Genomic DNA, 14,296 nt, shown 5'->3' with positions numbered 1-14,296 from the left:
TTTGATAAAGCAATGTGACCGAGACAGCGTCCGTGTTTGTTGGGGATTGCATGGAAGGAGCTGAACTCATTTTCCCTTTGAGGAGGGAAAAGGGGGGGGCGATGGCCGGGAAGGAACCCTCATAATAAAGTGTTTGCCGATCTAGATAAAGCGCGGATGCTGGATTTGTTTCATAATATTATGAATTCAGGTCACCCCCTCCCCAAAAAGGAGTGCAAGTAGTAAAACAAATCTGTCTGCTGTAAACTCGTTTATTTTGGAATGGTTTTTAATGCTGTGCATTTCTCTCATGCATTATTTATAAATTTGTAAACTTCTGACTGAGCCCCAGGAGAATGTTTGATTTGGAAAAAACAAACAATTTGCATCTATTTTTTTCAACAGCATTTAATGCTTTATGTTTAAAATAACGATTTAATTGGCTGGTTTGCAATGAATTATTTTTCTGAAAAAAATAGGTAAATGTTGTCCCTGTTTGTATGGGTTTTCTCCAGTTTCTTCCTTCATCCCAAAAACATGGCGTCTTAGTTGTCCTTAGTACTAGGATGATTGTTTGTCTGATTTGGCCCTCCATGTGGCCGGCAACTTTCCCCGCCCACTTCCCAAAGTTGGCTGGGATATGGTCTAGCACCCCTACGACCTTTGTGAGGGTGGGCAGAACGGAAAAGGAAAGGATGTGAAATAGGCCAGAGATAAGTAGAGGGCATATCTGACTCACAGTTCTGAGATCAAGAGTTCAATCCGGGTCATTGGGTTCCTTGTGGGGAGTTTTGTGGGTTTTTTCCAGGTATAAATAAAATATCAATTAATGGGCGCCACGACCCGGCGGCTTGAGTGGTTAGCGCGTCAGCCTCACAGTTCTGTCCACCTGTGTGGAGTTTGTTTGGTCTCCCCAGGCCTGTGTGGGTTTTCTCTGGGTACTCTGGTTTGAGTGTGTGTGTGTGTGTGTGTGTGTGTGTGTGTGTGTGTGTGTGTGTGTGTGTGTGTGTGTGTGTGTGAATGGTTGTCGGTCTCCTTGTGCCCTGCGGTTGGCTGGCGACCAATTCAGGGTGTCCCCTGCCTTGTTCCTGAAGTCAGCTGGGATAGGCTCCAGCACCGGCTGCGACCCTAGTGAGGATAAAGCGGTTCAGAAAATGACTGACAATTAATAGGCTTGATTAAAATGGAGACTGGAATAGTCTGACTGGAAGTGCCTTCCAATAAGGGCCCATAGCCTCAAGTTTTCTGTTTGAACTTCACTTCAATTCCATTCACCTTCTGACACCGACCCAATTTTAGGGTGCAACATTTGAAAGTTTGAAAATACACTGCTTACATCATCAAATCTGCAAATAAACCCTGTCTGCTACAAGTTTGCCCATTGACTTACCTTGCACAGGAATGTAAAGGAGCTCAAATGCATGAAATAATCAGCTTTGTGATCGTTGCTTTGAACAAATACCACCTGTGGTGCTCACATTTGACTCTGCTGCACTTTACATTTCTGTCGCTAACAAACCTCTCCTCTGGGAAAATCAAAAAAAAAGGGGGAGGGAAACGAGCAGAAGCAAACTTTAAATTCATCCCGTTTCTTATTGCTAGCCTGATTTGCATTGAATTAAATTAATTGCATCATGCTCCAATGTGACCATGTTTGCACTTCAAATTAATGACTCAGGCTAAATGAAATACTAGATGGAAATAAAGCAATGCCCCACTATGACAATTGTATTCACGTGACAAACGCAACCACATGCCCAAACAGATAAAGACTTAGTAAAAGTCAGTTAATCCAATGTGGGAAATGATAATTGCTTATTAATAAATTTTAATTTAATTGGGCATTCTAATTCCACAGTTTTTAGGTATGCTTGCATATTCATTTTTTTATCTAGGAATGGCTGAGCAACAAAACAAATAGTATTGAAAATAATAACATTAGGACTTACATTGGATCTACAGGAGATCAGACATCGGGGCACGGAGGTTGCTGGAACCAATCCCAGATGTCTCCGGGTCAGAGGAGGGGGACACCCAGGACAACCATACACACTCACACCCATACCGCGGGCCAATTTAGATTGTCCAATCAGCCTACCATGCATGTTTTTGGAAAGTGGGAGGAAACCAAAATACCTGGAGAAAACCCACACAGGGCTGAGTAGAACATGTAAACTTCATACAGATGGACATGACCTGGATTTGAACCCAAGACCCCAGAGCCGTGAGGCCGACGCGCTAAACACTGACCTCAACAGGCGGCGATAGGATCAGGAAACAGAATACTATTATGTTATATGCAATTTTATAATTTTATGACCTCTAGTGGCCAAAAATAAGTTTACGTTGGTTATAAAGCACGAGTCTAAATACTTGAAAAATACAGTTTTATTCAGCATATGATAAGGAAAGAGAAGAACATTGTACATTTTTGGAGATTTTTTTTAAAAATCCTATTACTAAATCATTAAAAAAATGTGTTCCATATACAGAACATACACAACTATACATCAAGTGTGCAGATAATAGGTAAAGGTGCTTATGGAATTGAAATTGTACTATGTTGAGCAGAGTCATATTTATTCATCGACAAAATCATTTTCAGTCTGTTCTCAGCATTTTCAGGTTTTTAGGTCGAGGGAGAGGAAAATTCCCTTTGGTCAAAATAGTCTAGACCAGCGGTGGGTAAACTGGTCATCGAGCGCCTCTGTGGGTGCATGTTTTTGTTCTAAATGATCTAACACAAACAGTACAACCAATGAGGATTCTTCTGAAACAAGAAGCACCTGACTGCATTTCACTGAGATATCAGATTGGTGCAAAGGTTTCCTCTTCTAGGTTGGAACGACAACATGCACCCACTGCGGTCCTTTCTGGAATAGTTTGCCCACCCCTGGTCAGGACACAACAGCTGAAAATGATATTTTCTAAGTAAAATGGACTGACAGTATGAGTTACTAACTGAAAATATGTTAATTATATTCAACACCTGGCTGGGAGGATTGTGGCAAGAAATCACCTCAAGTTTCCTCTTCAGTTTCTCATCAATCTAGATGTCCTGTTTGAGTTTCTTGCCATTGAAGTCACTGTCATGATCCAGTTTGGAGAGGGTCTTCTTAACGCGTAGTGCTGTCAGGCGGGCTGGTGGGTTCTGGAACCAACACTCCTTCATGATCTTCACAATGGATGACATTATCTGTACGCACGGACAAATGTACGGATGAATAACACGATGAACACAAATTGTCACACCTAAATTGATGATTTCAATTGATGATTTCAACCGATGATTTCAATTGATGATTTCAATTGATGATTTCAATTGATGATTTCAATTGATGATTTCACTTGGAGATTTGAATTGGAGATTTGAATTGGAGATTTGAATTGGAGATTTGAATTGGAGATTTCAATTGGAGATTTCAATTGGAGATTTCAATGGGAGATTTCAATGGGAGATTTCAATGGGAGATTTCAATGGGAGATTTCAATGGGAGATTTCAATTGGAGATTTCAATTGGAGATTTCAATTGGAGATTTCAATTGGAGATTTCAATTGGAGATTTCAATTGATGATTTCAATTGATGATTTCAATTGGTGTATGTATTACTAGTATTTATTAAACATAATTACTATAAGAAACAGAGCCATTGACTCAATTAAATTAATATCTGAATGCAGAGGTGTAGATTTCAGAATATGGAGTGGAGAAAGGAGCAGTAGGTTAGATGTCACATTTCAGTTTTCTGTTAAGTGTTTCCTCCAAACGTTATTTGATACTTAAAAAAACACGGGAATAAAACGGATAATTCCTATCTTTGATACTGCGCGAAAGAGAATTGTGGTGGTGGACTTTAGAAGGAAATGGAATATTGTAATGAAAGCCCCTAATCGTGGCGTGAGGTCAACCATGCGGAAAATTCCCTTTCAAAACCAGTCTCTATAAGACAATTGTTGCTGATTGAGTAATCATATACGTGAAAAGTGGTCAGAAAACAGTTCAAGTTGAAATCTAAACCTGACGTTGTGATGATAAAACACTGCACATGGACACAGTATTTTGATATTGATGATGCACAATCACACCCTACCGGGTGGGAATGCAGCCTGTTGTGCAAGCTGGGCTTCTGCTGGTCTACACAGACTACTTTCTTCATCTCTTCAAAGCTGGGATCAGAAGGCACCAGGTCAAAGAAGGGAGGACGGTACTCTTCCACAATCCCTAAAAAAAAAAAAAAAGAATATTTCAACTCTATAACCTCTGCTCAATGATATATTTCAAGAAATTCCTTGAGGCTGGGTGGGAAACTAGGCTAAATGGAATGCATTATGTTAGAAGACTCATTATCATCCTCACGAGGAGACAAGTCGGTGACTTATCTACATCTTTTTAATCGATAAACATGGATGTCTCATCAGAGCAGCAATCCCCATTGAGCTCTGTTTAGTGGGAGCAAATTTGATTACACAAAAACACAGGAAAAGATAGAAATTCCCAGAAGTCAGTGCTAAGATTAGAGAACTGCACACACAATATTATAAAAGTGTGTAGGCATCTCGCAGAGTGAGTTATTTATGGGCGTGCGTGTAACTATGTGCATGTATCCATCTGTACACTTTGGCGTCTGGTGTATGTTCACGAGAGTGCCGACACCAGATAAGACTGTTTATAATTACTGTAGTGCTAATCATGAGAGAGGATAGTCGAGACAGACACCGACAAGGGAAAGCCGAGTGCTGAGAGACATGGAAATAACTTATCTCGCTGTCTCTAATATACATAAAACCAGCTGGACATGTCTGAGAAAACACAACACGTAGTACAGTTCAGTGAATTCTTTCCAAAAAAGTATGTATATACTTACAATACTATAAAAGATTTCAAAATCTTTTTAACAAAACCTATCATACTGTACATCCAATGGATGAGTCATCCAAAGATGGTCGTTCTCCAAAGAATGAGTCCAGCAGGGACTATTGTGGGCTGTGAGTGGGGATTACAGTTTGACAATTTAGCCGTATTGTACCGAGAAGCCAGGATAGAGACCTAATCCGAGCTCAACTGGTTGCTTGTAAAATAATCTAGAGGCACCAGTAATTTATATAATATTTGTTGGAAGCTCAATAGTCTTATATACCTAGTCTGGTGCTCAATGTTTACAGATTACGTTATAGTTGGCGTGGAGTGAACCACCTGGTATAGAGGCTCGCTCGACTAACTTTGGTGCGTGCAGGCATGGGCTCGAATCCCACTCGTGGCCGAATGATTGTGAGTTGGAATGGTCGCCTGTCTCTATGTACCATACAGTTCACTGGGGACCAGTCTAGGGTGTAGTCTGCCTTTTGCACGTGTAATTTTTTTTTTTTAGTTTGAGGTGGGAAAATATAGCTGCCAGCAAGAGTGCTCTACATAAGTTACAGTGCTGATAGTGCGGTTACCATTGACAATTGTTCTGCGTGAAATTTCCCAGAAGACCAAGCCCAAGGCCCAGATGTCTGTTTGCTTGTAGGACTCAAAGACATCTATCCGTATGCTCTCGTCCAGCACCTCAGGCGCCATGTAGCGTTTTGTCCCCACACGAGGGTTGTGGCCAACATCCAGATAATCATTGGTCTGAGAGTGAATCACAGCTAGACCTATTATAAGAGAAAAACACAGCAGCATGCTTCTGTAGGCTTGTTGAAGAATGTGAGGGGCTGTGATGTAAGTATTAGTGGAGGTCTCACCAAGATCAGCGATGCAACACTGCCCGTTCCTCTTCACAAGGATGTTTCTACTTTTCAAGTCTCGATGGGCAATGGCAGGTTTGCCCTGCGAGCTGACGATTTCAGTGTGGAGGTGGACCAGACCACAAGCCACTGACAGGCACATCTTCAGGCAGCTCTCGGGCTCTAAGCTGCTGTACTGCAGGAAGTCGTAGAGTGATCCAAGCTCGTGGAAATGGGTGACGAGCCACAGCTGGGTGCTGGAATTCTTGGATGTCATATCAGAGGCTATGAAACCTGAAGTGAGAACAGAGGACAGCTGTTTTGTAGTTGGCCTCACGCCTGATGCTCCACATATGTCAGTAGGAATTCCAGCGCAATACCCTACCCAGCACGTTGTCATGCCGAAGCTGGACGGTATTGTAGATTTCAGTCTCTCTAAACCAGGACTGCTCGTCTCTGGAGGAGAAGATCTTGACTGCTACACTCTCCCCCATCCATGTTCCCCTCCATACTTCCCCATACCTGCCTTTACCTTGAATGAGAACAATAGAAACATTGTCAATTGCAAAAAAATCTGAAGACACCAACAGCAGTAATCATATTTAAGACTAACCAACGCATTCCACAAGTGAAATCTGCCTGGCCATAGTTCTTTGGACCAGGTAGGGAAGCCCAGTACCGCTCCCTGATGTGCAGAACTCATCAAATATATCCTGGAATTTAAAACCCAAACTCTGTAAAATACTACAACTTGACAAGGTTAAACATTAAATTACTTACACCATACGTGGGGTCTTCTCCCACTGGGACTTTAAGCATGGTGGCATCATGGTCTTCGGCATTTTTGAGACGGAAATGTGCTCGCCGGAAGCGCAGAAAGATCAGCAGGCCACACAAACTGGCCACAGTCAATAAGAGCAGTAGAGCCACAGTGATCCACAACTCTGGGCGGAGCTGTTGTGGCGGTATTGTGGTTTTCTCACCATCTGCATGGCCAAAAAACATATCTCACTGTGATAAAGTGGATGAAGTTGTTCTTTTTTACTGCCTGTAAACTGCACCGAGGTCGTATTTCACTGTAAAAGTACTATAAAGATGATAACTTTAGTAGTAGTTTGTAACACAAACCCCTGTTTTGAATGTTGACATTCAGCTGCTGGTTGGAGAAAAGCAATGAGTGCATAAAGTACTGAAGCACTGAACCATTGGATCTGCAGTTTGAAGGTCATTCATTCATCCATCTTTCATACTGCGCATTCTCGCAAGGGTTTTGGGGGTTGCCGGAGCCTATCCCAGCCGACTTTGGGCGAAAGGCAGAGTACACCCTAGACTGGTCGCCAATGAGCGGTTGGGCACCAACCGAGACAGACAACCATTCACACTCACAATCAAGTCAGATAAGTGGCCTGTAAAATGTAACAGTGGAGTGCATCCTGAAATTTCAGTAAAAATCCTTATACCCCTAACCCATCATATTCAAAGTGGAGTGAAAGTATGAAGATGAGCACAAAGTGAGAAGTTCATAAACAGTTCTGTCAAGGTGAAGTTTACTGACCAATGTTTGGAGGCGCCGTTGCAAAGGCATTGCATTGGTTCTCTTTGCAGCAGAAAATATGGAAGCGTTCAAAGGAGGTGAAGCATTGCTCCATGTAGTGTTGATTGGAGAAGCAACCTTTCTCCTCATAGCCGTGCACCCATGAGTAGAAGCATATGTCGCCCCTGCACGTATCGTTTATGCATGTGCCTTTTTCATTCATGCAAGAACACAGCAGCTCCTCGCCACCCGTTGAATCTGAAAGTGATAAGATGAATTAGAAAGCCCTGTGTTGTTATTGATTACAACACTTGGATGAGTATGATTTGACTTAAACATATACAGAATGGTCCATTTACCAACAATTTTACCAATCGAGTTAGCATCTAAGAATTGACTTAATTTCGTGGCCACCAGGAGGCAGAGCAATGTTCAAGATGAATGTTGACTTTGAAAATGTGTATGTTTGATGTATTTTATCCAGCCATGTTTGTTTTCTGTACTATTTATCCTTAGCCAGATGCTCTTGAAATGCTGCAAGCCATTCGCACAATTTATCTATTTATCTATTGGAAACCAGTAAAAATGATTCCTCCAGGTACTCTGGTTTCCTCCCGCATTCCAAAAAAAAAAAAAAACATGCATGGTAGGCTACTGAATCGACACTCTAAATTGCCCCTAGGTATGAGTGTGAAAGTGAATGGTTGTCCGTCTCCTTGTGCCATGCGATTGGCTGGCCACCGATTCAGGGTGTCGCCCGCCTCTGGCCCAGAGTAAGTTAGGATAGGCTCCAGCACCCCCCGTAACTTTAATGAGGATAAAGCAGTTTACAAAATGAATAAATATTGGTTGACAAAAATGCCTCACAATATCTACAAATTTTTAACAATAGCAATTTAAACAATATTTTGATGAGAATTATTGAAATCATACACATGACTTGCTTTCGAGGGCCACAAAGAAATTAGATTAGGCCCCAAACTGTTTTCTCAGTTTAAAACCTATGCTGTAGTTAATGGCTTGCTGGACACTATCACTGTGCATTATGTGTAGCTTAGTCCTTTACTCACCTGCATGGCATGCCGGCATGAACAGCACTAGTCCAACCAGTATCGCAGTGAAGCCAAGCGGACTTTCCATCTCTGTGAACAACACATAAAATAGTTAGAAATGGAAATTTGGTTCCTGCTTATGATTCAAAAGCTGAAATGTGATTTGGTTAATATATCAACAGCTCTGGGAGTGAAATCTAAAATGTCCAGAGCCTGAGCAGAAGCGATAAGGTTCAAAACAGCGTCAGTGGGCGCAGCCTGTCTGCCCATGTTCTAATTGCTAAAAGGATGGGGAGAAAAAAAAAGTGAGTTGAGTTGGGGGAAGTCTGTAACAGCACTCAGAAGTGTTTGTATAAGTGGGCTGAGGCTGCGTGTGGCGCTGTGCTCCCCAAGCTCCAGGCCTGTCGACTCCTCAGCTGCCCTTCTCGCAGAGTAAATATTGATGGCGATGCTTCCTGCCATTGAGTGGCCCCACCCGGCTGGCCGGCGAGACTCTGGCTGCTCATTGTTTAAGGCCGGAGGTCAACACAAGTAACACAGTCTTACATACAATGCGGAAGCATGCTGTACTTAGGTGGACATTCACGTCATCATATTACGACAACCAGATGTTATGATGTTTGAAAAGGTTCTAAAAATACCATTAGGATAAGAATAATTTATTCAATGAATGAATTGATTTATTCAGGTATTTAGATTCACATGTGAATACCTAAAAGCACTATGTCTGTTTGTCTTCTCACCAAAATAGTGTTAGGCCCGTGCTGAAAACAAGCTGTTTCGTGGTTTAGAAAAAGAACGCCTACATTTTGACTTGCCAAAGTCTCAAACAGGTGTGGCGAGTTTTGTGCTGACAAAAAAAAAACCCAGACTATCGTATACCTGTGCTCAGAATGATGATTAGGCCCACTTTTGTAAGCGAGGAGAGTGAGGGACGTAAAACTAATGGAGAAAAATAGGTTGAAAGTTTAAGAAACACATTTTACAGCCATAGTAGTGCTATGCAAGCAATTACTTGGACACTAATAAAAGCCCAGAGTATCATTATTCCTCTTCATTTGTGATTTTGAGGAAACCAAAAGTACTTTTTATGGAGATATTAAACCAATATGGTGCAACAAATACACTGACAAGCCACAACCTCATGATCAACCCAAATAGTCTTGTTAAAGATCTGTTCAAGAAGTATTCCTTTAAAAAGGAGTTTATTGGAGTGAAGAACTTTATTGTAAGAACTGTTTCGATATATACATCGAAAGGATGCTGTGACATTAGCACCCCCACACCAATTTTAGACCCTTCACTTAACTTTCAAAACATTTATGGGGATCATGGGAAGGAGACGTTGAACCCCCAAAAATACCTATGTAAGTATTTGAATATTCAAACTACCCACAAAAAGATTGGATCCTGGATTGAAACGAGAGGTGGGCCGCCACACCACATGTTCACCGTGTCACATGCAAATATTAAATACAAATTTAGCTTTAAACTAAAAGTTGCTTGTTATTTTTTTGTTTATATCTGCTATTTCCAACCAGTGCGTGATGATAAATCATTAAGTGTGCCACAGGAAATGATCCAACTTGACATCATGGATCTTTGTCAGATTATCAAGTCTTGTGATGTATAGTGACAGAACAATGAAATGTTCTTCTTCCAGCTGAGCGGATGCAATGAAACTGTATATTTACTTTTTGTGACAGTTCAAGCTGTCTTCTTTTCCTTATGTAAAATATGAACCTTAAATTGTGAAACATTGGCTTAAATAATCAGCACTTCTTGCCTTGCATAAAATGTTTTTGTGCAATGTGCCTCTTTTAAATTGTGGTAATCCCCTACCTAGGCCAGGGGTCGAGAGCCATAAACAATTAATATTTTCAAACATTATTCCTTGAGAGCCATACTCAGAATTTAAAAGTAAAAATACATGAAAATGTGAGTATTTATTATTCATTTCACCACTTTGAAAGTAAAAAAAAGTCTGAATTCTTTTGAGAACATTATTTCACTGTTGCTAATCTATGAGTATCAATGAGAGTATGCATGCCGAAGAGTCTAATGAAGAAAAATTATGATTTAAAAAGGTGGAAAGCCATATACACCCATCAAAAGAGCCGCATATGTCTCCCGAGGCATAGGTTCCTTACCCATGCCCTAGGCGTTTATGAGTAAAAACCACCAGTATCTCAAGAAGTTGAGGCTGCTCGATCACAGAGATTCTGATGTTCATGCATGTTATGCCACAAATGACTAAGCTATATCATGTGAAAACAACATTTCTGCCTTACATGAAAGTCTGAATTCCTGACAAACTATCTTTAGACTCAACGCCACCCACCCCTGTCCAAATCTCCCTCCTAGTCTCCGCATAAGCCATATTTGATCAAACGTGAGCTCGCACTTCCTGTATTGTGCAGCCTGCAAGTCCCTGCTGTTAAATCTCCAAATCTCACATAAACACAACCCCACCCTCTGAAATTCTCAGTGGAAAACCACAGCTGGGTTTCATTTATCTAGCTATCACTTTATGGTTTGCTTGTCCCGACATAGGAGGGGGGGTGTAATCACGTCTTGCATCGTAGGCCGTTCTGACATTCGACTCCAGAACGCTTCCTCTCTAAGCCCTCTCCTGTTTGTCCCTCTTGTGTCCAGTGCTATACCCCGTGACCTGAGGGGAAAAGATCCATTGTCATCTTTTCCTTCCATCGACAGTTTAGATTCAGGGAGGCAGATCTCTCATTCCATCTGGATGAGTATGTGGTTTGAGTGGTGGATGGTAGAGGCATACAACAGCACAGCAGCCTCAATGATCCCCAAACTGGGCCTCACAGCTCAAAATCAAAAGCTCGTTGCAAAATAACCACATATCTATTAAATGTAAAACTATCCAGCCTCTCCCCCCGACCCTTGTGGATAAGGGTTTCGGAAAATGAAAAATGAGCTGCCCAGTCTTTTAATAATCGAGGACGTTTCTATAAGGCCATTCTACTCATAAGTGAGGAACATTATGCATTTTTGTTATACAACCCTAGAGTCATAACCAGCGTTTGCAACTTTCTGAAAATTACAGTGACAGACTGGAATGACTCAGTGTGCCTTCATCTGGCAGACAAAGCAAGGCTTTAGCAGGCATCTTGGCTCACTTAATGTTTGCATGTTTTCACATGCATGAGTGCTATGGAATTGAATTAAGAAAGGCATGAAATCTAGATGTTATTGTTTTTTGCCTGAAGTGGAGAAGTCAGAATTGGTGGTTCCACTTTACTTTGATAAATTGTTTTCAAACCGAATATTTTTAATTTATGAATTTGGCCATACCGTGTAGATACATTAGCATTTCAATTGCGTTCAAGTCCCTACTTTGGCAAGACCATTCAGAAGATGTTTTTTTCTGGCTTAGGGTTTTTGGATAACTGTCTGCTAAACAACCAAAGTTCATTTTAGATAGTGGTCATCAACTAATGGATGTAAGAGCAGAAGTCATTGGTACGTCAATCTCAGCAGGTTGTCCAGGATCTGGAGAAAAAAGCACCCCCAGACTACACTACTACTGTCATGTTTAACTGTTAGTAATGGGATAATGGGGAAGGTGACAACTTTAGACAAAATTAGGTGGGGGCGGGGTCTGTGCACGAATGACGTCCTAAGCATAATTATTTATTCCTAGTATAACAACTTTTCTCATTCCAAGTAGGTGGCGAGATTTAATTACTCTGATGGACTGGCACTAGGTGGCTCGCGGACAGGTACCGGTCCACAGACCGGTGGTTGGGGACCACCGCTGTAGAGGTTGTCGTTCCTCAAGTGACCTTTCAATTGAGTTTCCGCTGTAGTCTTTGGCTTATTTTGTCTGCCGACTAATCCTGGGAAGGTTCACCATTGCCCCTTGTTTACTCCATCTATGATTACTGGCTCTCGGCTTCAGAATAGCTTTCCTATCATTTCTAGACAGATATAGGTGTATTATGCTTTTTTCTTTAATTTGTGAATTTCTTCAAACTGTGGCATTTTGTTCTAGCTTTATTTAGATCTTTTAGTCAACTTGTTTGTCTGATATGTTCTACTGCGTTTACATGTTTAGATTCAACAGGGCTGGAGGGAATAAAACATGTGATTAATGCAAATGAAGTCAGAACAATTTAGTAAGATTGACTGACTCGACTGACTGAGTGGTCGCCAGAGCAGAACAATTGATTCGCATGAGAGACACAGGTGGGTATCAAACCAGGGTCACCACAGTGGCGGCAGGACGCAAAGACCACTGAGGGCAAAAGGGTGTTTTCATTTTTTTCCCTGCATTTATTAAAAATACCACAGAGATTAGCTATAAAATAATAAGACGTTTTGATTAAAGTAGATGGAATCTTAACCAAACTCCAAACTTTACAGCTGACTTAACTACATAAGGACATCTGATACAATCTTAATAATTATGAGCTAGTTCAATTTAGATTTGATTATAGTGTGTGGTCATTTAAATTATTGGTCGCTTAAGAATTTTGCAATTACATTTTGTCCAGTACAGTTTAAATTTGGTTAAATCAAAATGCAAACAGTTTCCGAGCTGTTCCAATTATTTTTGTTTAAAATATGAATGAGGCAGCCTGGAGGAGCGAGTGATTAGCGCGGCGGCGTCACAGCTCTGGCTGGGGTCCTAGGTTCAAGTCCAGGTTAGTCCACCTGTGTGAAGCTTGGATGTTCTCCCCGTGCCTGCGTGGGTTTCCTCTGGGTACTCGTTTTCTCCCACATTCCAAAAAGGTGTATGGTAGGATGATTGGACACTAAATTGCTCCTAGGTGTGGGTTTGAGTGTGCATGGTTGTCTGTCTCCTTGTGCCCTTGTGCTGAGATAGGCTCCAGCACCCCCTGCGACCCAATGAGGATAAAGTGGTTCAGAAAATAAGATGAAATGAGATTTATAAATGAATGTATAATCAATGTTAAAATACTCAATTGTGAAAATAAAGAGTGAATGAGATTTCAATGATATTTATCATTTAATATGTCTTGATGTGTTTTCTTAGCATTATTTAATAACCAAAATTTAAACATAATTTAATGTCTTAACTTTTTCTATATCTGAGTGATTAAATGTCAAACTCGTAGCACTAAGTAACAACAAAATAAAGTATTCCCCCCTTTATCTCCATCTCAAGTAGATCATTCGATGACACCTGTTAGTTGAAAAAAGTTTTACGGTTTGGTGTGAAGTAAACGTGATGTCTGTATTAAAAACATTTTTCAACAGAGACAAATCGACAAAAATAAATGTGATGCCTTCACCTGTCATCAGCTTTCCTTTCAACATGATGCGTTTGGACACCGCACGTCTCCCATCGTCGTCCAACTTCAAGCGCTTAAAACACAAACGTGGCCAAGAATTAAGCGATACTATACTTTTCATTCCACTCCGAAAGCTCAAGAGAAGATGTTTGATCCAAAGAGAGCTTGCATCCTGCCGTTTCTGAACAAAGTGGTCCCCCAGAAGCTGGTGATTTTTTTCTTAACCCTGTCCATATGTACGGCAAAAGTAAAAATGGGGGGAAAAACGATATGCACTGAAACCATGCGATCTTATCTCATCTTGGATCTTGTTCCATATTTACACTGACACGCAAACGAGTAGCCCGGAGCCAGGCTGCTTCCACCCTATTAGGGTTGCTTCAACAAGTTCTATCCAATGGAGGGGAGTCTTTTGTTGATGTCTTTGACAGTGATCAAAAGGCAAGATTACATTTTTTTTCTTGCAAAGTGTACAGTTTTGTCCCACCCCTCATTGTCCCGCTCAGCTCTACTCAGCTCAGTCAGGAATGTTCTCATAGCTGTTTTCCTGTTGCTAAACCTCTCATTTTCCCTTTCCCCCGTGGACCGAGTCTGCACTGCACACGGACAGGAATGTGCTTCAAAGACCCCTCAAAGATACAATAACACTTCATGGGGGGCAAAACCATGGGATTTATTCCCTTCAAACTTTATTATTCACCCCCTTATAGTAAAAAGGATTGTTAACCCTATAGAG

General features: G+C 41.2%; 1 protein-coding gene across 1 annotated transcript; it reads right to left on the bottom strand.

The window, feature by feature from the left end:
• Positions 1-2,349: 2,349 nt before the first annotated feature.
• On the bottom strand, positions 2,350-13,996 carry acvrl1 (activin A receptor like type 1). The gene is made up of 10 exons (XM_077723102.1): positions 13,561-13,996; positions 8,294-8,365; positions 7,245-7,481; positions 6,470-6,675; positions 6,303-6,402; positions 6,075-6,221; positions 5,708-5,983; positions 5,420-5,617; positions 4,072-4,202; positions 2,350-3,175 (listed from the first exon to the last, which is right to left on the bottom strand). The coding sequence occupies exons 1-10, from the start codon at positions 13,679-13,681 to the stop codon at positions 3,029-3,031; spliced, it is 1,635 nt and encodes a 544-aa protein (XP_077579228.1). The 5' UTR covers positions 13,682-13,996; the 3' UTR covers positions 2,350-3,028.
• Between the last annotated feature and the right edge of the window lie 300 nt (positions 13,997-14,296).

This window comes from Stigmatopora nigra, chromosome 1 (genome assembly GCF_051989575.1).
Source record: "Stigmatopora nigra isolate UIUO_SnigA chromosome 1, RoL_Snig_1.1, whole genome shotgun sequence".
NCBI classification, from domain to species: domain Eukaryota; kingdom Metazoa; phylum Chordata; class Actinopteri; order Syngnathiformes; family Syngnathidae; genus Stigmatopora; species Stigmatopora nigra.
Note: the sequence above shows the minus strand (reverse complement) of the source record. Positions and strands in the feature narration are given on the sequence as shown.